We start from the raw sequence: 22,237 nt of genomic DNA on the forward strand, positions 1-22,237 counted from the left end.
AATGTTACCTAAGGGTTTGAGGATTCGAACCTATGACCAAGCTCTGATACCACTTGTTAGAATGGGGTTGCCATTGCACCAAAAGACCAATCTATCAATGCTAGATACAACCACTCAACTTATAGTACACAGGAGGCGATGAAGCCCTTGTCACAAATCCCGAGGGGAGCGCTGGACAAATTTCCAACAATCATACCATTGAAGGAAGCAAATCATTTAGACAATGCCAACGACCTATCAACCTTTTGTTGGAACCATTAATCTATTAGGAAGTAAAGAAGTTGTTAACAACAAAGATCATATTCCCAGTGTTTCATTCTACGTAGGTCACCAATCTCATGTCCGTGAGGAAGAAAAATGGAGAGATAAGGTTGTCTGTGGATTTTTGGAATTTGAATAGGGCATCAAAAAAGGACAACTATAAATTGCCATCAGCACATGAAGTATTGCAAATAGTGAATCCATCGCTAATAACGACATTTATGGATTGATATTCGCGATACAATCAAGTCCTATTCGAGGAGGAAGATAGACTAAGGATAGCTTTCATCACCGAATGGGAACCATTTGCATACAAGAGGATACCCTTTGCCTTGATTAACGCAAGAGCAGTATTTCGACAAACCATGGATTATGCCTTCTAGGACTAGAGGACAAATGCATCGTAATCTACATAGATGATATCGCGGTGTTTTCAAAGAAGAGGGAAGATCGTATTGATGATTTTAGGAAAGTATTCATGAGATGTAGAAATCTTGGAGTATCCCTCAATCTGAAGAAGTATATGTTTGGGGTGACAAAATGCAAATTATTTGGACATTTTCTTTCACAAAAAGGGATTATGATCGATTATGAGAGTGGAGGCAATTTCGAGACTAAGTCTGCTTGCCATCAGCACATGAAGTATTGCAAATAGTGAATCCATCGCTAATAACGACATTTATGGATCGATATTCGAGATACAATCAAGTCCTATTCGAGGAGGAAGATAGACTAAGGATAGCTTTCATCACTGAATGAGAAACATTTGCATACAAGAGGATACCCTTTGGCTTGATTAACGCAAGAGCAGTATTTCAACAGACCATGGATTATGCCTTCTAGGACTAGAGGACAAATGCATCATAATCTACAAAGATGATATCGCGGTGTTTTCAAAGAAGAGGGAAGATCGTATTGACGATTTTAGGAAAGTATTCATCAGATGTGGAAATCTTGGAGTATCCCTCAATCTAAAGAAGTGTATGTTTGGGGTGACAGAATGCAAATTATTTGGACATTTTCTTTCACAAAAAGGGATTACGATCGATTATGAGAGAGTGGAGGCTATTTCGAGACTAAGTCTGCCAGCTATCAAGAAAGACCTGAAGTCTTTCTTCGGAAAGATTAACTTTGTAAGGAAATTCATTTCAGGATTTGCAAAGATAGTGAAGCCAATGAATGGCAGGCTCAAGAAGGATACAAAGATGGATTGGACTCTGGAGACTAAAAGAGCTTTCGAATAGATTAAGGATGTGATTGTTAAGGTGTTAGTTTTTTTGAGTCTGAATTATCAAAAGCATTTTTACATACATTCATTTCCCTCAAAACATGGATGCATAGCAAATCTTACTCAAACGACTGATGTAAGTGAGAAGCATCGTATCGCCTTCATGAGCATATTGTTCAAAGATGTGGAGTTGAATTACCCCAATGTCGAAAAGAAAGCATATAATGTTTTGAAGTGAAACATCAAACATCAAACACTCAACTCTCTTGATATAAGGTCATCTCTCATGCTAAGCTTGCAAACTAAGATCATGAAATGACTTCAAGATTCCTTTAATTGTGGATAATCACTCAATGAAATGATATGATTTATTGGTAATCACTTGGGGAACTGATGCTATTCATTCAATGGATATCAATTCTTGCACTTCTAAAGATTTTTCTTCACAATGTGCAATGAAAATATATTTGATCATCCGATTTCCACTTCAACATAAACTTGAAGTTCTACTTCTACTTCTAACTAAGAATGAAAGGAAACAAGGATGACTTGGACTCTACTTCATGCAATCTTGCCAACGACTCCCCCCATCTAGTGGAAGCTTCTAAGGAATACTCAAATGGTTTTCAAATTGATATCTTCTCCCCAATCCCATCAAATGGATCCAAACTAAAGAAGCAACACCAATTGAACTTAAGTACATTAAACCATCAATTTTTCATACAAGGCACTCCTACCATCAGCAAAAAACTAGTGGCCCAAATTTGTTTGAGTCAAGCAAGTAAACATCCACAATTCTTCCTATCAACTAAACTACTTCAAGTAAAAGATTAAGGAAACCATGCAACACTTCGAAGCAATATTAAATAATCCACCTTGAAAAACCAAAAATGAATTATTCATTATTTCAAAAGCATCATAGCAACAATTTGATAAAGTATCTCCCTTAGCTAGCATAATCTACTTCTCCTCTAATAGCTCTCTAACTTCTAACTCCACCACTACTCTCTAATGAATTACAAATGAGAAGGTTGTGGCCTTGTTATACATGTCCAATTACCACAAAGGGCCAAGATAGATTCAAGATCAAAGGCCAAGATTAATCCCTATGAACCCTAATTAGGTTGCCAATTTTACAACCAATTATAAGAGGGCATCACATTGTGCAATAATAAGAAAATTACAAAGCTCTTTCCAACCAATGACAAGACTGGACACTAGGCATGATGTGATTACTTGTGCTCGAAACTGAAATGTTTTGATTCGAAGAGGCAACCAATTGTCAAGTCACCATTCTTATCTTGCAAACTTGTTTAATCCTTTGATGGAGAGAAAATGTCTCTTGATAGTCAAAATTTTGAACTTTTATTAACTCTTTTGAAAATTAATTCGTTGAGGATGATTGCGGTGTCTCATATTCCCAAATTGCTTCCTCTTCTCAAATCTTCTTCATCTTTCACTCTTGAAAACTTTCTCATTGTCATGACTTGAACTTGCATCTTTCAATAGCTGATCTTGAATCTTACATCCACTTGATTACACTTAGGAACTTGGTTGTATTGGTGAGCTTGATTTGTTCTTCGAATTTGAACTTCCATTTGAATTTAATCTTGAACTCCACTAGATCTTGCCTCCCTCTTCCCATCTGAAAGTCATGAGCATGAAGCCTAGAACTTGGTCTTGCTTGAATCTGTCCCTTTGGCCCCAACTTGAGCATTCACCTTGCAAAACGAAAGATAAGAAAGGCATTAAACTTCGCAAAGGTAATGAATATAACAGCAAGAACAGATCTGAAAGCATTTCATGACATAATGCATTAACATCAAAGCGAAATGAAATAGAATTCTTTTCATTCACAAAAGACTCCTTCCAAATTTGAGAATCCTTTCCTTAAGATCTAAAATGAAATAACATATAGAAATCTGGAAAATAAGCAGACTTTCCAAAACACTACACCCAGATTTTGATTCACTTATTGACTGTCTCTGATTTTCTTGGAAGAAGCCTTCTTCTACTTGGAAAAATGTCATTGCCATACCAAGAATTTACTACCTTAATGATGAGAAACTCACTCGGTTTGGGGTCTGCAATTTTATAATCAAGTTTGCTACCCAGTTTTGAGATCAAAATTGCTGCTAAAACTGAGAAATTGACTGCCTAATCAGAGGAATTCACTTCCTTGCAAAGAAGACAAGAAATGGCTTGAATTGGTGGAGAAACAAATTAGTTGTACCTTGTTATATAGGCAATTTTGGGGCAAAAAAGGCATGTCTCCCGAAGAGAGCTGACTTGGCCTTTAAACATCGAAACTAAATAATTTAAAATCCATTCTCAGTGCTGGTTGGAAATGGCAACATTTTGGGCGTAAAAGTCCAAAAATGGTCAGATTCCACCTGTTTGGGGTAATCGCAACCACAATCAGAAAAAATCCACAAGCCCCCTAAAATCCTCATTCGTTCAAGTAATGTCGATCAAATTTAGTAAACACCTAATGATTAAAGAATTGTTCAAAATTAAAGGGTTGGAAAACTCAGACTTTCCAGCAAACATGCCCAAAAAAGATCAGATTCCGGTCTGTTTTGGGCAATTCCATCCCAACACAAAAAATTTGAAGTCCTCAAGCCCCCAAGTCTTTCATTCTCAAGTTGTTTTCTCACCAAATTCGCCAAGATTAAAGTAATTTTCAAAAGATATTAATGTTTTAGGCTAGAATGGGAGGTTGGAAATCTTGTGTTTTTGGACATTCTCAGTCCAATATCAGAAAAAAAACTATATCCCCAAATCCATAAACTTGCATTTTTTTCAAGCCATCCCCTTATCAAATTCATTAAGTTTTCACCATTTGAAGCATGATATAAAAGATAGGAGGCATGGAGGGTTGAAAATTTCATGATCTTGGGCATTAATTCCCAAAAGAGGTTGGATTCTGACCTGCTTTGGACAATCTCAGTCAAAATTCTATCAAACCCACCCAAAATTTCATTCCTTCAAGGCATTTTCTCACCACATTTGTTAAGTTTTAAAGGCAGATCTGAAAGGCACTAATGATTTAAGCAAAAATGGCAGGTCATAAATCTGGGAATTTTGGGCAAAAGTGCCCAAAATAGGTCGGATTCTGATCTTTTTTGGCATTCCCAGCGAGCAACATATATTTCCAAGTCCAAAAAACACCGAAATTTCATCCCTCTCAAATTATTTTCCATCAAATGTGCTAAGTTTTCAAACAGATTTCAAAGGCACCAAAGGTGTTGCCAAGAAGGGGAGGGGTGGAAATTAGCCAAAGTATGGCATAAATGCCCAAAGAGGGTCAAACTCCAACCCTACTTGGGCAATCTCAGCCAATAACCCGAAAATTTTCCAAGTGACCATTAAATTTTTCCTCCACACAATTCACGATCCAAATCAAATAAATTTCATCATGCAAACAGATTGCCCAAACTAGGTCGGAATATGACCCTCTTTGGGCATTATTTCCCAAGATAAGCAAACTTGCACCCCATCACAAGTTTTTTCCATGATACTTATCTACATTTATTTCCTTTCTTATACTTTTAGTTATTTTTGTATAAACATTGTCAAGATGTTTGAGATAGGTTTCAGCTTCATAGGAGTTAAGGAAAAATCTAGATTTTGGCATTTTTCCAAAAATTCCAAACTCGGCCAAATTTCAGGATTCAGCATGCCTTCAACACTCTAACTCCCCATAACCTATCTTGGCTTTCTAAGGCGAAAGTGAAGCTGGAACAAGGATTACCTATAGGTTTTAACTCATTCCATCATAAATCACTTGAGTGCAATTCTAAATTGCTGACAAACTTAGCTCAACTCTTGCTCACACCCAAAACTGACATGACTTTCCAATAGGCCAAAATTGCACAAACTCACTTCCTCCACTTCAACTTCCTTTGAACCAACAGTCGTACCACTTGTTATGCCCATGTAATGTGGAACAGATGCTTCTTGTTCATCTACAAAGACTTGGGCAAGTTGTCCAACCATGGCATCTAAATCAGGCACACTTAAAGACTAGATCACAATATTGTGCCATACCTTCATGGTAGTACATTTTCTTATGTCACATTAGATGCATTCTTTATGGTCGAAATTAGGGTTTTAGATGCTTTTTAGATTCTTAAAAAAAATTGCATCTCAGGCGTGTTTTTGGGTGCAAAGCCCTGGGTTCATCAATTCCACCGGACTTTTGCTAGATTCCTCATGGCAAGACCAAAAGGGAATCCAAACGGCCCTAAGGAGTCTAGGCGAAATTCAGGCCATATCAGCACTGAAGCAGTACCGATATCAGATTCCAAGCTATCTACAGGGATCTGATAACTTGGTTTAATATTCAAATTCATCTTCGTCTTGATCACAGGAATCAAGGTCAGCATTTGGTTCAATTTCTTTTGAACCACAAGTCATGCCACTCACTTTAGAGGTTGAAATTAGGGTTTTGCACCCCTTATTAGATTTAAACAAATAAAAAATGGCATGTGGGGCCCATTTTTTGATACCCACAGCCTTGGGTTCCCATGGGTTTTGCTTGGGTTCCTTCTTGTAAGACCCACAAGGAACCTAACCAATTGAGAAGGACCCGGAAGGAACCTAGCCAGGACCCAAAAGGAACTAGAACAAGGACTGAACTGGAACCAATGTTCAGGCTATTTCTAAAGAATCTGGTATCAGAGAATATTGTCTCCAACATTCTTTAAAACAGAATATCAACACAGAGTTCCCATCCTTGCCTCATGCTAAATATGGAATATGGTTCCTATTACATCACTAATCTCCATAGTACCATCGTTTTTGGCATTTCAAATGCTACAACATTTATAGTGGAGAATCATTTCTTTAAGAAATTGTCATTTTTAATTTATCATAGACCTAGGTTCTAGTTTCATTGTTGTGTTCCTCAACTGACCAAAGGAAATTCCAATTCTGTAATTAGAAACTAAGTCCAACAAACGTACATTGAGTGTTTCTCCATCCATAAATAATGCCCCATATAGCCTTGTCCACTTCAACTTCACAAGAGTAGTTATTCTCCTCCATTTGTGCTTCCATTTAAGAAACAATGTTAGCAGTTCAAACCCAGATTCTCCATCAATTCTGATATCTTGTACATCTCCATCAATTATTTCACAAAATCATTCCACCGGTAGCATGTTTGACAGATGACCTTGGCATAAAAATTTCTTGAGGTTTGCAATATTAAGGATTTTAATTTTTACCCTTAATAAACAGTTTACTTGGCATCTAGCATGACACAACACTCGCAATCCCATGTCACAACTAACGCCATTTATCTATGGGTGCAATGTCAGGATACTTAAAATCAATTTCTATCAACAATATTTTTTCAGTCCCCAATAGTTAGTCACATGACCAGATGATTTTGGATTTGGAAATGCTTCATTTGCACAAAAGAGACCAATGAATTGAAATATATAGATGAAGCTATCATACCTCATTGGCAACTTTTTCTAGACGAAGTGGAGCATTCAAGCCATCTTCTGGTATATCGTCAAATGCTACAGTAAGTGAAGTGTCCTGCCAAACAAAATTATAATTAATACTTAATTTCATTGAAAGATTCGCTATAGAAATTTCTGTTGCATTTGAATGAAATAGTTTGGAATACGCGAATCTATAATTTGCATTTTCAACTGAAGGAATCAAATTTTAACCTTTATCCTATATACTACTCCTTGCCCCAAGGGTGCACTTCCAATCTCTGCCTTATTTGTCTTTAAAATAACCACATCATGAGTAGAAAACTGCAAAAACAAAAGAATATTAGGTAAAATTCAGCTTCCTCTAATATTGACATAAATAAAACCCTTTACATTGTTTTTTTGTTTTCTTCATCATGAAAACAAGACTAGTAAACATAGACATGAAATCATAAAACAGCAAGGACAATGTATAAATTCTATAAATGTAACCAGTGTTAACATTAATACACTGTGAGTCAAAGCATTTCCAAGTACATAAAGAAAACAAAGAGGTCATGTCAAACATGTACTCATTTTTCAAATGTCTAAAGTCCAATTCTAGAAGTAAATCAAATGTCAGAAATGATTGGTGAATAAATGGAAATTATATGCACGTTGTACTCACTTTATGTGAGGGGAGAAGATCGCCTTTATTTGATTGCAATTCCAAAAGCATCTTACCCATTAGCCCTGTCTAATACCAGAAAAAGTTTTTAGACAATATGGACAATTCATGGTGCAGGAAATATCTTTTATACAAAAACCACCAGATAAAAAAGCAGTAAAAAGAACCCTAACACACCTGCACATCTGTACATTTTAGATTAAGGATTGCAGAGCCACGTTTCTGAGAAACATCTAGCTTCCGTGTTGCAATTGTGTCCATTGATGCTGATATTTCCGCTTCCTTGCAATGGAAAGCAAAACAAGTGAACTTTGTCAATACGCCACATAACCAAATACGAGATCTATCAAATCTATCTTAGATAAACATTGCAATCTGTCTGGTCAGAAGAACAATTGGCACAAATTCAGAGATCTTATTTTTCAACACCAGATAAGCAGAGATAGAAATTTAGGTATCAAACCTGGCAAGTAGCCTACTAGGTGTTCGGGAACCCCTCTTTTTGCAGGGGTTTGTCAATCAAATCTTTAGAATAACCTTGTTGACAGTTGTTTACAGAGAATGGAAGGATAGAAAAGCAAACAATTGACTTCAGCTGGATGTATCCTGATGCTTAAATCTGTAATTTCTACGATTCCAATTTAGTCTATTATGTATCTCAAAATCCCAGCTACGAGCATAACAATTATTGAACAAGACCAAAAAAATTGAAATGGTAGTCAAGAACAAGAAAAGATTCCTTTACAAGCATGGGACAATATGTCTACCAAGAAGGGCCAGGGGAGCTGGACTTGGGAACTGGAATCATAAGAATGAGACAATGGGTGCTAAACTAATTTGGAATGTCTAGTAAGCCAGATTGAAAATGGGGAAGGATTCTAAGGCAAAAGTATTTAGATTGCCAAAAGAAGCACATCTCACAATCAATAATCTGCTAAAAAGGTTGACAATCTGGAATTTCATGATGTCATGTAGACCAGTGATAACTAACCGCCTCACATGGCAACTAGGCAACTGAGAGTCGACAAACTTTTGGTATGATTCTTGGGAGGGTATATGTACTCTAAGGATGGAAGAATGAATACAAATCACTAAAACCCGGTGGGGCACTAAAGTTGAAAGATTTTTTTGAAAGAGAAGGGGTGAATGGACAAGAAGAATGCAACTGGAAATCAATGACTGCAATAAATCTAGGAAGAGAGCAACAAGATTTATTCAAAGAGATACTAAAGGGCAAGCAAGGGTTGCGAACAAGTGAGAAGGATGAATTGTTCTGGTGTATGTCAAAACAAGGCAAATACTCTATTAAGATGGGGTACAACTCGGGAAGAAGAAAGTGCTCCAATCAATTATGCTGGAACAAGAACTGTCTTCCTAAAGCGAGATCATTTTCTTGGCTTGCACGAAGAGGACGTATACTCATAGTCGGAACGGCTTAAAAGGATTGGCTTTCAATGACCCTTCAGATGCATGTTGTTTAAAGAAAATGAAGAGATTTTAGATCACTTACTCCTATAGTGTGAATTTTCAAACCAATGCTTGAAAGTTTTTCTTCAAAAGACTGTATGGCACATTCCCTACCCTGTCTCATTAATGGCGATGTTTCAAACTTCCGGGGATGGAAAACGAATAGCAAGCAATCAAAAAATTTCAGTATATGGAAGGTTAGTCCCTCAGTAGTGAACATGAAAGATGGAAGGAGAGATATTATAGAAGATTTCAGGACAAGGAAGCTAAGTTGCAAACTATGTTCACTACAATTGAAAACGGAATTAGTTAATGTTGCAGATGCAAGATGAAACCCACCAAGATTTCCATTTAATCAAACTAATAATTTATTACAAAAACAGTGAACAGTGCTTAAAATCTCACCCATTGAGGGGTCTTTGTGTGTAAATCCATCATCATATAAGGATGGGAATGTTGATTGGATAAAATCAAATGTAGGATGGGTCAATATTAATTTTGATGGAGTGTCGAAAGGCAATCATGGGCATTCAGGGGCAAGTTGTGCGGCTCGGGATTGGATGGGGAATATTTTGACCATTGGAGCCCAAAAGCTTGGGGATGGAAGCAAAAAAGAAAGGGAGGTCAGAGTGGCATTGCTCGCCATAAACTTGGCAAGCAAACTATCAACAACAAAACTTCATTTGGAAGGGCACTCCAAAAACATTATCAATGCTATAGTAAATGATGGGTTCCCAATTTGGAAAATTAATAAATATATAAACTTAATAAAGCCAAGGTTCAGTGATCTCAACTTCTCTCACACGTATAGGAGTGGAAATGGGGTGTTGGACATTCTATCAAAATGGACAGCTGCAATTAATACTAGTACTGAGTGCAAAGTTATGAAGGATTTTAGAGGAGTCGGTATTGATGATGAGTCGGTCTGATTTGAAAATGAAGAGATAGATTGATAAAAATGAATGGATATTGCAAGAGTTTTATAACTTTTAAGTCTGCGAAGGGTATGATTTGGAGAATGTGATGGCAGTATTTATTTATATATGATTCACCCGAAGAAGAAGAAAAACCGAGTCTAGGTGAAAAGAAGAGGAATAGTGGAGGCAAATTTCAGTCTGAGGCCAAAGAAGCAGCAAAAATGCTTCTTGGGAAAAATTACACATGAGAGGCACAGGAACGTTTTTTCCATAGACGACCCCATCTTCCTGTAGATGGTTAAAATGATAAAAGGAGATGAGTTTGTGGCCTCAAACTACAAATGCAGAACAATGACATGGCGCCCATAGTCCTAGGTTGGTGCCTGGAACTCGGAAGCAAAGGAGACCCCCAATTGAATATTCAACAAATGTATGAGAGGACAACAGTGTTATGGTCCAGAACCTTTTATAACAATTGCAATTCCAAGAGAGGGCTTTAAAGCTCGAGGGGAAGATTGGCTGCATGTTCCAGAATCCACCCCACCTTTGATGTCATTTCTATTGTGGAGTGTGACAGATGACAAGAAAAGTAGGAGAGCTCAAGCACAAACAGGGTGGAGCCACCTTAAGAATATCTGCATGAACAGGAGGAGAAAATGCAGATGGAGACAAAGCTTGTGTAATGACTACTAGAAAGGGTGATAAGGGAGAGAAACATGAGTTTTTTGAAAACTACTGTTAATATTTTCTTTTTAGAAACTGTGAGATATAAATTGTACATTTTTTTAAGCTGGCAACAGGCCATATCTGAACAAATGTAGGGATTGTATATTTTTTGGAATAGTCTGTGGGCTGTAGAGGGAAACAATTAGTAGATGCTGCTACATATTTTTCTGTTAAAAATGGGGTATTAAGGGTGATTGTAGATGAGTGTGTGAAAATCAGTGGTAAAAGGCCACAACATCAATTTTTAGAATTAATTTTAAGAATCAATATAAGACTATGCAGGTATATCCTGCCTTTACCAATCCCAAAGAAAAAAGTTTTTAAACCAAAAAATTGCATATCATGTATGCTAGTGCACAAAATACTAAAGAGATAAGTTTTTGTTGAGTTCAAAAACTTTAAGGGCTAGTAAGGCGCCCAGCACCAAGAAGAGGGACAAGTTTTCAAAACAACAAATTACAAAATGATACAGCAAAGCATACACACCATATCAGACCAACACCCTTAAAAAATGTTAAAACTGCAACACCTTTTGACAGCATGCCCCATTGAAGGTTACCAGAATTTGAGGCTTCTAAATACATTCAGGCTTGATTACCAGCAAATGCCATATCAAAGATTGGCATCGTTTTGCCAGTGCACAGTCACACCATGAAAAGTCAGCTGATATTTTGATATATTACTGGCAACGGAAAATTCAGCTGGAGTATTCATTTTTTGAGTGCTCACGTTGATATTTAGGATTTTGTAGACTTTTACATGCTTGGCAAGGTTCGTACATGCCAAATTCTGTCTTTCAAGTGTTTTTCCTGAGTGCCTAGGGTGTGAAGAATCTGAAGATACATTTCAGTCATCATAATCATTCACATACTACTGATTCACTTTCTTCAAACTTGCCTAGGGTTTTGTCATCATTACAGTAAGTTTTTGGTCTCTGTTAAGAACAGTTTTCAAGTGTACATTACAGATTTTACATCTTCCTGGTGTCCCTGACTTTGAATACATTATCAACAAGAATAGGACAGTCACAATCATTAGATTTTTATACATAAGACTCTTGGGAATTTATTGTTGAAGTTCCTACAAGATGCTGTTTATTCAAGGGACAATTTGCTCAATTCATATACAAACAGTGATATTCCCATGTGCTCTAGGGTTCTTCAGATTCAAAACACCAAGATTGGTCTTTAGGTTTCTAGATTTCTTCAAAGGATCCACCATGGTCAGCAGTTAGGACATAACAGTTGGATCAAAATCACTGCTACACCCAGCTATGAAACTGGTTATTTTTTCAGCTATCACCATTTTTCAATAAATAATTATATGCTACTAAGTCAATTTTTAAATGGTTATTTACATGTCAAGTATTTTTAGATGATCCTCTACAAAGTCTATTTTAGTTGATCGAAATCCCTTTTGAAGATTTCCTGATTTAGAGTTTGAAGTTTGTCCACATAATCGTATTTTGGCCTTGCATTGTATACAAGTAAATTATTCTTAGATTACAAGTTCCAGTCAGCTATTTGTTTATTTTTTATGTGGTGTTCTGTAAACTTTAAAAATGTGTGTCATTTCCACTTGGATTTTCAATAGGGTTTTATGCCTACTTGTTGCTGAAATTGTTGTTCAGAAGTCTTCTAAGAAATTTTGTATATGTGAATACATACTTAAGTTAAAGAATTGTTTATTGAACATGCTAGTTTGTATTGTATGTTGTCACAAAGTTGGTGATTGTAGCTTTTATGCAACTCCTTAATTTCTTTTGCCGAATTGTGCCTCTTTTATATTCAAATCAATTCAATCTTTGTGTTGTACTCACAATTATCAATCTTTGCTTTTAGCTGGAAAGGCTATGCATTCACTAGCTGCTATAGATTATTCGTTTTACAAGAAAACACATTAAAAATATCTCCTTTTGCATAGACATGTTGAATCACCTTGTGTCCCCCAATAATAAAAAAAGAGTTATTTGTTTTACTTGTTTGTAAAGTAAATTCAAAACCCGAAGAGTTAAATTATATGTATTGTAAAAAGCAAGAGGATGTGTCTATGGGTTCTAGGTTTTGTTTAATTTTTTGTTACAGAGAGCTTCCCTTTCTATGCAGTGTCCCCTTTCGGAATGATATTGGATCTTGCCCTACAATCACATATTCAATTAAAATAAGAAATGCAATAAAATTATCAACATAAATCAAAGTTAAGTCCTACAACCACTTTAGAAAAATATTTGAAATATAGTTCATAGTACTATTCAGTTTTATTAGGGATGGGCATTCAACAACAAAGAAAATACATATAAATATATGTCCATAATCATCTTAGCCTACTTAGATAGACCATGCAACTTGTTGATTTTAGAAATAAAACTCCAAGAGTTTCATTTGTCCAAATCAACCATAGTAGGGCTTAAAGAGGAAAGCCATAAAGGGCACCCATTTACCATTTCTCTACCCCCCTTGGCCCACAAGCTGCAGGAACATCCACCTTGATGATTCCAAACCCTAAGGTAGCATACTTAATTCAAGGGAACCCGGTTCATTGAAGAAGACTGTTCAACCCAATTTGGCACATTAGCGCACAATGCCTAACCAACACAATTAACCCCTTGGCCCATAAGCCACAAGAACATCCAACTTGATGGTTCCATCATTTACGGTGGCCTAATTTTTTATGTGAGTTTTATGCCACCACAACATACAGAATCAAATACATAGTATTCCAAATGATATACTAAACCTCTAACTATCTCTTGAACCACAATGCTTATATGCTAAATAACGTAAATGAATTTTGTGATCAAATGAGACAACCCCAAGTTACCTTCTTATCATGCACATAGCATAGTTATGATGATGTGAAATGTTGGGTATCACAAAGGGACTTGCATGATCAATCAATGGACATCAACTATTTCAATCACTTCCAACCAAACAAATTGCAAAGGGAAATGTTTAGAAAGCTATCTTACTCCTAGAATGCAATAGATAATGGGTGTCTTTGTGACTCTAACAAACTTAGTTTATCCATCGACATCAACAAAGTGCAATCTCCAAAAGTCAATGTAAAATGTTCAAACTTCAAACTATTACCATTCTATTAACACCATCCATCAATGCATATCAATGTGCGCAATAATAAAAGTAAAGCCCATAAATATATCATCCGACCATGCAAGGCAAAAATTTCAGCAAGCAGCTGGTGGTTTGGTCTCAGCGAATTCACCAAAGATGCATGGACAATATCTTCCATTCAACCAAACACTACTTCTAACCAACATGAAATGAAATCCTGATCTAAGTGAGGAAATGTAGAAACTATGCAATACTCCAAAGCAACACAAGTAATCCACCATGAAGACCAACAATGAATTAGCAATTACTTTGATAGCAATAAGGCATCAATTTCAACAAATCTCTCCCTTAGCTAATCTAATCTAATTCTAATGAGTTACAAATGACCTTGGCCTTTTTATAGTTGTTCAATTATAATGAAGGGCCAAGATCAATTCAAGATCAAGGGCCAACATCAATCTACACAATCCTAATTAGGGTTTCCAGCTATAAATATTTAATGCTGGCCTAGTTACAAAAATGCACCCTTTTATGGGCCAATCAGAAAATTACAGCTTTTATTGATCAATCAAAAAAGAGGTTACGTAGAGGCACTAGATATCTATCACGTGTACACTTGGCATAATATCAATGGATAATTTAGGACAGGTGCAGGCAGAATTCTCTGATTAGTTGGAAATGGATAGGCACCACATCATCATTCTTATCGTGCAATCTTTGTTTTGCTTCCACTTCTCCACCTCCAAAAGTTTGAAATCTTCTCATTTGCATGACCTTGAACTTAGATAAGCGTCTTCATTTCAAACCTCAATCTTGAACCCTCGGGCTTATCTCCTTCACAAACAACTTGCAACTTGTTGAGAATTGAAGTCTTTGCTTTGAACTGGCTTGAAGCCATCCTCGCAACTCTGAAAATCATGCTTGCTTGCCATTTTCTTGGATTCCAGCTCCCACCTTAAATAAACAAGAAAACACACATGTTATGTTTATAAAGAAATGGAAAATGTAAACAAAATCAAGATCTTCTGATAATTAAAGATCTCAGCATTTACGTGAAATGATTTCTAACTTCCACTTTTACATTCTGATTTCTAGTGAATTTCGAGTTATGCACAGCAACCCTCTAATTTTTTTTGCCATTGCAAATATAGTTCTATTCTATGTCTGATCAAAATGTGAAAGGAGTCCTGAGCTTGTTGAAAAATTGAAGTCCAGAGTTTAACTCCTTTTTTCTAATTTTTGCATTTTCTAGAGACTTGTTTTGACTTTTGTTGATCAAATTACATGTGTTGTCGTTTGAAATGAACTTGTGATTGCCTTTCATATCAATGTTGGGATTGGAAGAATATGTCCATTTGGAGGGGCAACTTCTATTAGATGCAACTTTGTGATCGTTAGATTTGCGTTTAATAAATCATCTTGCATAATAGCTGACTTACAACATCAAAAGTGGAGGTGAAATTAAGAAGGGAAACATATGTTTTGAAGACGTGTTCTTGGAGCCTCAGAGATGTTGGAATTCCGACATCCATTGGGCTCATTGAGCCAGAAGGAGGTCAAAATTCCAACCTGCCTTAGGCTAAAGTCTTAAGGTGAGTTCTTGACTTCAAATTTCACTTAGGCAAATTGACATTCAAATCTTTCCTATCCGATTTCACATCAGATTTCTATCATCCCCTCTAGCTAAATTCAAAATCGCATTTCATCTTTGCTATTCTCTTTCATCAAACTCAAGAATCCTTGTCTTTCAATCACTTGATCTTCTTACTTCAAGATCTCAAATCACGTCACTTAGAATTTCAATTTGACATGATCAGTTTCACCCACATTGTCCTCCTTCATATTTTGGTTTCGTTTTTAATGTTGGGAGGATGAGAAATGTTGCTAAGCATGAAGCCCAACCAAAGTTGAAATTCCAACCTAGCTTGAGATGATGGAAACACAACGAGGTCAGAATTTCAACCTGCCTTGGGCTTAGCCTCTCCAAAATGTCAAGTGCTAGATACAAATTTCATGTTTGATATGACTTTCCTTCTTCATTGTCTGCACTCTTCATCAACAAATGAAGTTGTTTTCCTTCATGTCTTTCTTCAGAAAATGAATTGATATTTCATGTAATTCCATCATTAGAAATAGCCTTGTATCTCATTGTTTTAATTTTCATCTCACTTCAGTTACCAAGTATAAAGCCCCACATTTTGGGCAGAAATCAAAAGTTAGTTAGGCTTGAGAAGCCCCACAAACGTCAGAATTCCAAACTAACTTGGGCTCATCGAGCCCCAAAGAGGTCAGTTTCCACCCTCTTGGGCTTGCCCAAGCTAGGTTCTCCAAAACATTGCTAAGTTTTGAGCTAAACTTTGATGTTTCAATTTGCCTCCTTCAATTTAACACACTTTTCTTTTGCAAATTGACCTTGTTTCATGATTTCTTGATTGCCAATAAGATGACTTGATTCTCATGCTTTTGGTTCAATTCACTTCATTCCTCAATCAAGCTGTCCACCTTGACTTCATTTCCTTGCTCAATTCCCATCACTCCTTCGAATGCCAAGGTTTAGTTTCAAAGTGCAAGGGGAAATGTTTTTAATGCATGGCCCCTAAGGTACGGGGCCTCACACCACATCAAATTTTGACCTATTCTTGGGCTCTAAGCCCCAAGGAGGTTGGAATTTCAACCTAGCTTGGGCTCTCTCCAAGGGTCAAAATTTTCTTAGTATAACACTTGCTAATTGAAGGGTGGAATTTTCAAATTCAATATAAGATTTTAGTATAAGTGTTTCTTATGCTATAAGTTATATCTTATATAAATGCTATCAAGATGTTTGATAGTGGTTTTGGATTCTCAAGAGTTATAATGGAGATTTTAGATTTTGGGAGATTTTAAAAAAATTCAGACTCGGTCAAATTTCAGGAATCAACACGCCTCCATCAATGTTCTCTTCCATAGCTTTCTCAACTTTCCAAGTTAAATTTACTACTAGAACAAGGATTTTCAAAGGATTCTAATTTATTTCATCACAAATCTCTTGACTTTTATTCCACATCCTTGACTAGCTTGGCCTAGCACTCACTCATATTCCCGGTTCACTTGACTCCCTAGCGAGCCAAAGTTGCTCAAACTCATCACGTAGACTCAAAAGACTTCAAAATTGCCACAAAACTAAAACTACTTGGGACAACTACCCCACTACCAAGCAAAAGAAGTGGTCCCCCATTTGCAATGGGGCAATGTTGTAAAAACCTCAAAACATCTAGCACCCACCCAAGGAAATATGAAACTCAAAATAATGGCATAAATGGTCCTTATCATGGCTTAAATGATCCTTATCATGACATAATTGGTCCTTATCATGTCTCAACTAAGAAAAAGATGCTATACTTCTTGGAAGGATGAACAAGGATACATTAAATGTGAAAGAAATTTAGCACAAGTTATCTAGACAAAGCTTCCTGCCAAGATAGCATGAAAGAAGAAGTTCAGCATGAAGAGGAGGTGGTGTATCACCTTTAACAGCAAGATCAACAACTTCTTGCTGAGCTTAGGTTGCAAGAAGCTCACCTTGCCACCCTCAAGAATCCAAACACCCTCTTAGTAAGTTGAGGGGAAGCTTATGAGGAGGATTGTTCTGACTCCTGAGTACCATGAAATGAGGATGGTTGGTATGGTGTAATTTCCTTAACTAGGAAGTTATCAATTTTCAATGTTTAACAAACATTTCTAACCATCTCAATCAATTCCATTCAAGAAACAATGAGCATTTTATAATAGATTCGAGAGTTAACATATTTAAGCCCAATTCTTTAAGTCTCTCCTAGCTCTACCCTGAGGAGAGCATGGATTTACTTCTCATAGGATGCTTGACACAAATAGACTTCCTAAAGGTATCGGGATTGCATGTTCGTACCCATCTCGAGATTTTCCCTCAAGGCATTGACAATTGTTAACGAATTGTAGCTTCGATCGGCTTATTCCTATCAATGAAATCAAATGCATAAGTGACCTATCGGCCTTGAGCATTTGATCTCTATCCTTCTTATGTATTCTGCTATGATTATTGATTGTCATAATAAATGGTTAATAAATAGTATGATTACAATCATGTATACATACATACATACATATATATATACACACACATTATTGTAATTGAGATTGATATAACTATTATTAATCATGTTAATGCTATTACTCGTGATGTTAATACCACTAATATAAATTATGTTGTTAATACCATTAATATAAATTATGTTGTTTAATACCATTAATGTTAATTATGTAGTTCATACAAACTACATTGTTCATATTGATTAATACATTCATCAATAATGAGTATAAACATAATCAATGTTGGTATGGATACCATATTGTGCTATCAAAGATAGCAAATAATGATACTGATACCTTATCTTAATATTGCATTAACATCAACTAGTTCAATAATGAATAAGTATCTGTAGTAACCCTCAGCTGGTTATAGTTCAACAAATAGCTTTAACACATTTATTTCCTTATCAAATCAGAAGTTTGACATTTTGTCAAAACAGTTGGCAAAGAACTCTCTAGCAGTGTGATTGAAAAAACAAATATTTTTAATGTTCTTTGAAATTTTGTTATGAAGAGAATGGAGAATTACAACAGCAGTATAACAGTAACAACTTTGTCATTCTAATTTCAAATTGATTAAGATAATAACAATGACCCTTCAGCTACTGTTTTTCGATTAATTAGAACAACAATTCACTAAAATATATATGAAATGCTACTGATTTTATCAAATACCAAATTGGAACCTGATATAATTTTTTCTTGATAGTATTGCTGCAAGAAATAATGCCCGAATACATGCAATGACTGGACGTGACCCTTGGATAATGCCAGTTGGCTGCCTTATTGCTGAACGCAGCCCAGTACACTCAAAACACATGCCCTTAATGGAATACAATGGTCTCTACAATGAAACCGCAGGCACAAATATAAATCGCAGATCAGATATGAGTAGACACAGGCCTCTTCCAATACCCACACAGCCCGTAATTTGTTACCAATTATCAGAATTGTAAATCGCAGGTCCAGTAATTATGCTGCCCAGTCTCCTAATGCAAATTGGAATCAAAGTTTACCACCTAGCATCTATAATAATGGTGTCACTGCCTCAAACATTGAATCAGTACCCTGTAGCATAGAAATCGTGGCCTCTAGCAACTAAATTCACAATCCTAAACACTGAATAACTTCTCAATGATTACCTTCAAAAATTCAATCCCCAAGGCACAGTAAATACAGTAGGAGAATCAGACAATTGTATACTTCAGCACAATTCCCTATGACAAACTCAAATCCAAATCTCAGATCTTCTTAGAAATTCAGAAACCCTTATACTTCAGCAAGGGCACAAAATGAGAAACTCAAGAAAGCCATAAAGGCAGCAAAAACAAGAGATAAACAATAATCAGATGCTTTACTCACCAAATGGGCTCATATTTATAATCTCCAAATGGCACAAAGTTTCCCAAATGAACTTCACTTAAGAAGCTTCCCACACACAACATTAAAACATAATAAAGTGCCATTATAAACTAATTTATTAATTGCTTTTGGCTCCGAAAATGACCTTTTTCCACCATAACTTCAAATTCTAACACATAAGACCATTGTTCCTTGTTCCCATGATTTAAAAAATTTCGTCCCGGATCCAACGAGCTATGATACTGAGGTGACCAACCAACAACACCAACAAATATAGCAACCTCAGCATATTTAGATGAATAATAATAATAATTCACTCGTCTTACGAAAACAACTGAAGAAGCATCAGAATCAAAATCTGACAACACCAAAGTGATCTTGATGATGAAAGACGATGAATGAACCTAACGGGGTGACTTACTATAAATAAAAGCTCCCTCCAAGATTCCTGGAGCCCAAACCAAAAGCTCGAAACAAAAACTAAGAGCATCCTCTAGCTCCTTTGACTCAACTGAGCTCATGGGAACCAACAGATTGACTTACTATGAATAGTAAGTCCCTCAAATAGAGCCAAAACACACCATAGGCTGCTGGAAAGCCTATAACCACACAACTGAGACCCTCAAGTCTTATTGTCAACTCACGAGGGTCGCGATGGTGAACTAACCTGGCCAACTGCAAGAACCTACTAAAATGGGGACATTACAGTATTGAACATGCTTTATATTATCAAATCAATCAATATTAGTATCAATGTTATTAACATGCAAACTAACGTGTATTGACTTGTGTTTAGGATCAATGAGGACATGCCCTCATAGAGATGTATATCTACATGGACTATGTCCATGTCAGGATGTGTCCCTACATAGACATGTCTCCTTCCATTACTATATAACTTTGGTCCATATGACTTGGGAAGCACAAAAATCAACATGTCCCAGCAATACTCATCAATATTTGTAATTATCAATTCAAGCATATATTGGCAGCAATATGTGTGTGTGTGCACAGGTCTGATCTGTATTATAATCACTTCATAATAAATATATATTATCATTAATGTTGATATTGAGAGTTCTAAGCATTATATATATATATATATATATATATATATATATATATATATATATATATATATATATATATATATATATATATATATATATATACACGCATTCAAGAAAGAATTATAGAGATATCATAATCAACATATATATAGAAAAACTAAAAATACTATAAACCTCTAAATCTGATCAAAACTTTAACAAAAATACATATCCTTACCCATCTTGGAATTGACCTATCTTGTGAGGATTTAATCCTATATCCAATCTTACTATTAATCCAGCCAAAAGCCGGAAGGAGTAGGGGTTATCCAAGTTGCCTAGATACCAACTACAATGGGCTCCCTCAAGGTTTACGAAACCAACCCCTTTAGCCTTTTCATGGGACTAGACCTGCAAGGCACTCAGGGTCACTGAGTCCTACCCTATTTTGGGACAGAAAGTCATTGTTTGGATTTATACAAGCCCCTACTTCGAAACATCACAACCTTTCCTTCTTAGCCAAATAGTAATAGGTCTTGAGTGTGTGTATGTGTATATATAAAATGTAACTGATACATAACTGTGATATGATTCTTATTGAAATGCATCACCAAAAGATTATCTACCTACACACTTATATATATCTATAAAACGTTCAAGTCCTTTAACTATAAACTGTCTTCATATATATATATATATATATATATATATATATATATATATATATATATATATATATATATATATATATATATATCTCCACATTTATTTATTTATGATTCTTAATTCATTTATCAATTTATAGCTTTCATACTAAAGAGCACCAGGTCATACCCTACTATTTTCTTGTTGGTGCTATTATGGTTAGCACTAATTGCCCTAATTATAGTGTCTTGTTTTCCTAATCACGTAGGTATAATTTGTAGTGCCGCTGACAATCCTAATTGGTATAGTCATATGTCACGCTTTCCTTAGCAATGTAATGGCAGATAATCCAAAGCCTGTGATAAATGTAATTCAGCCTGTCTGCTGTATATTTGCAGTGTCACTTTTTTTTTTCTCATCTTCCATCCCTTCTCGATGATTTAATGGTTGCTGATATACATTCTTGAGGAGGAAGAAATGATCATAACCTTTTGGTGAGATTAATTCTTCATGAATGTCAATAATTCTATTTGTTTTCTTAATACCATGATCAATTATATGTTACCCCGACATCAGTTTATGGTTTCAACATAATGGTTGCTGGTGTTAATAAATTGGAGCATTATTATTAATGTTAATCAATATATCGCTGAATCTTCATAGTGTGGCTTCGTACATCACCATGGATCGTCAATGATAGAATCCATGGTGCTTATGTGTTAGAAGTATTTAGAATGTTTATCATCAGCTCTATGTTCTCCTTGACATCGTTGATGATATAACCAACTTCCATGGCTTCTCATATCAATATTATGATTGCCACTCAAAATGGAGTCCATGTAATATTATTAGGAATATTATGTTAGTAAGAATAATATTGGATTACCAATTTGTGCAAGCTCTCTAATTGATGATCGCACATAAATTATTGTTGACTGGATTATTATTGCTGACTTTTTATGGACCACTGTATTATATTATTCATTTTATTTTATATTTCAATTCTATTATTATTCATTTATTAAAATGACATATTGTTATCATTTGATAACAATAAATAATGTCTACCATTCTTGATTATTTATTATTCATTAATAATATTATTTGATTATTCACTAGTAAAATAATGCATGCCCAAACCATTCCATCATCCCGGAATCAAATGTTATCAATATATTTATTATTAAACATTAATCTGCAACAGGTCATCACAGTCCTACTCTCCCCAAAATTGATTGTCCTCAAGCAATGTTCGTTTTCACAAGTTTTTATTTTGAGTACAATTCTGAT

General features: G+C 35.6%; 1 protein-coding gene across 3 annotated transcripts in view; it reads right to left on the reverse strand.

The window, feature by feature from the left end:
- LOC149562541 (DNA-binding protein) overlaps window positions 1–22,237 on the reverse strand; it is a 173,859-nt gene that overhangs the window by 148,550 nt on the left and 3,072 nt on the right. For 2 of the 3 annotated variants that reach the window (XM_089826022.1, XM_089826021.1), the window contains exons 2-5: window positions 7,784–7,888; window positions 7,607–7,675; window positions 7,174–7,263; window positions 6,953–7,036 (exon numbers count right to left, since the gene is read on the reverse strand). In XM_089826022.1, coding sequence (XP_089682148.1) covers window positions 6,953–7,036; window positions 7,174–7,263; window positions 7,607–7,675; window positions 7,784–7,888 — 348 coding nt within the window. The remainder of the gene's footprint in view (window positions 1–6,952; window positions 7,037–7,173; window positions 7,264–7,606; window positions 7,676–7,783; window positions 7,889–22,237) is intronic. The other variant, XM_089826024.1, reaches the window with a different exon arrangement.

This window comes from Cupressus sempervirens, chromosome 4, assembly GCF_028749045.1.
Source record: "Cupressus sempervirens isolate cs-2001-9-10 chromosome 4, ASM2874904v1, whole genome shotgun sequence".
NCBI lineage: Eukaryota > Viridiplantae > Streptophyta > Pinopsida > Cupressales > Cupressaceae > Cupressus > Cupressus sempervirens.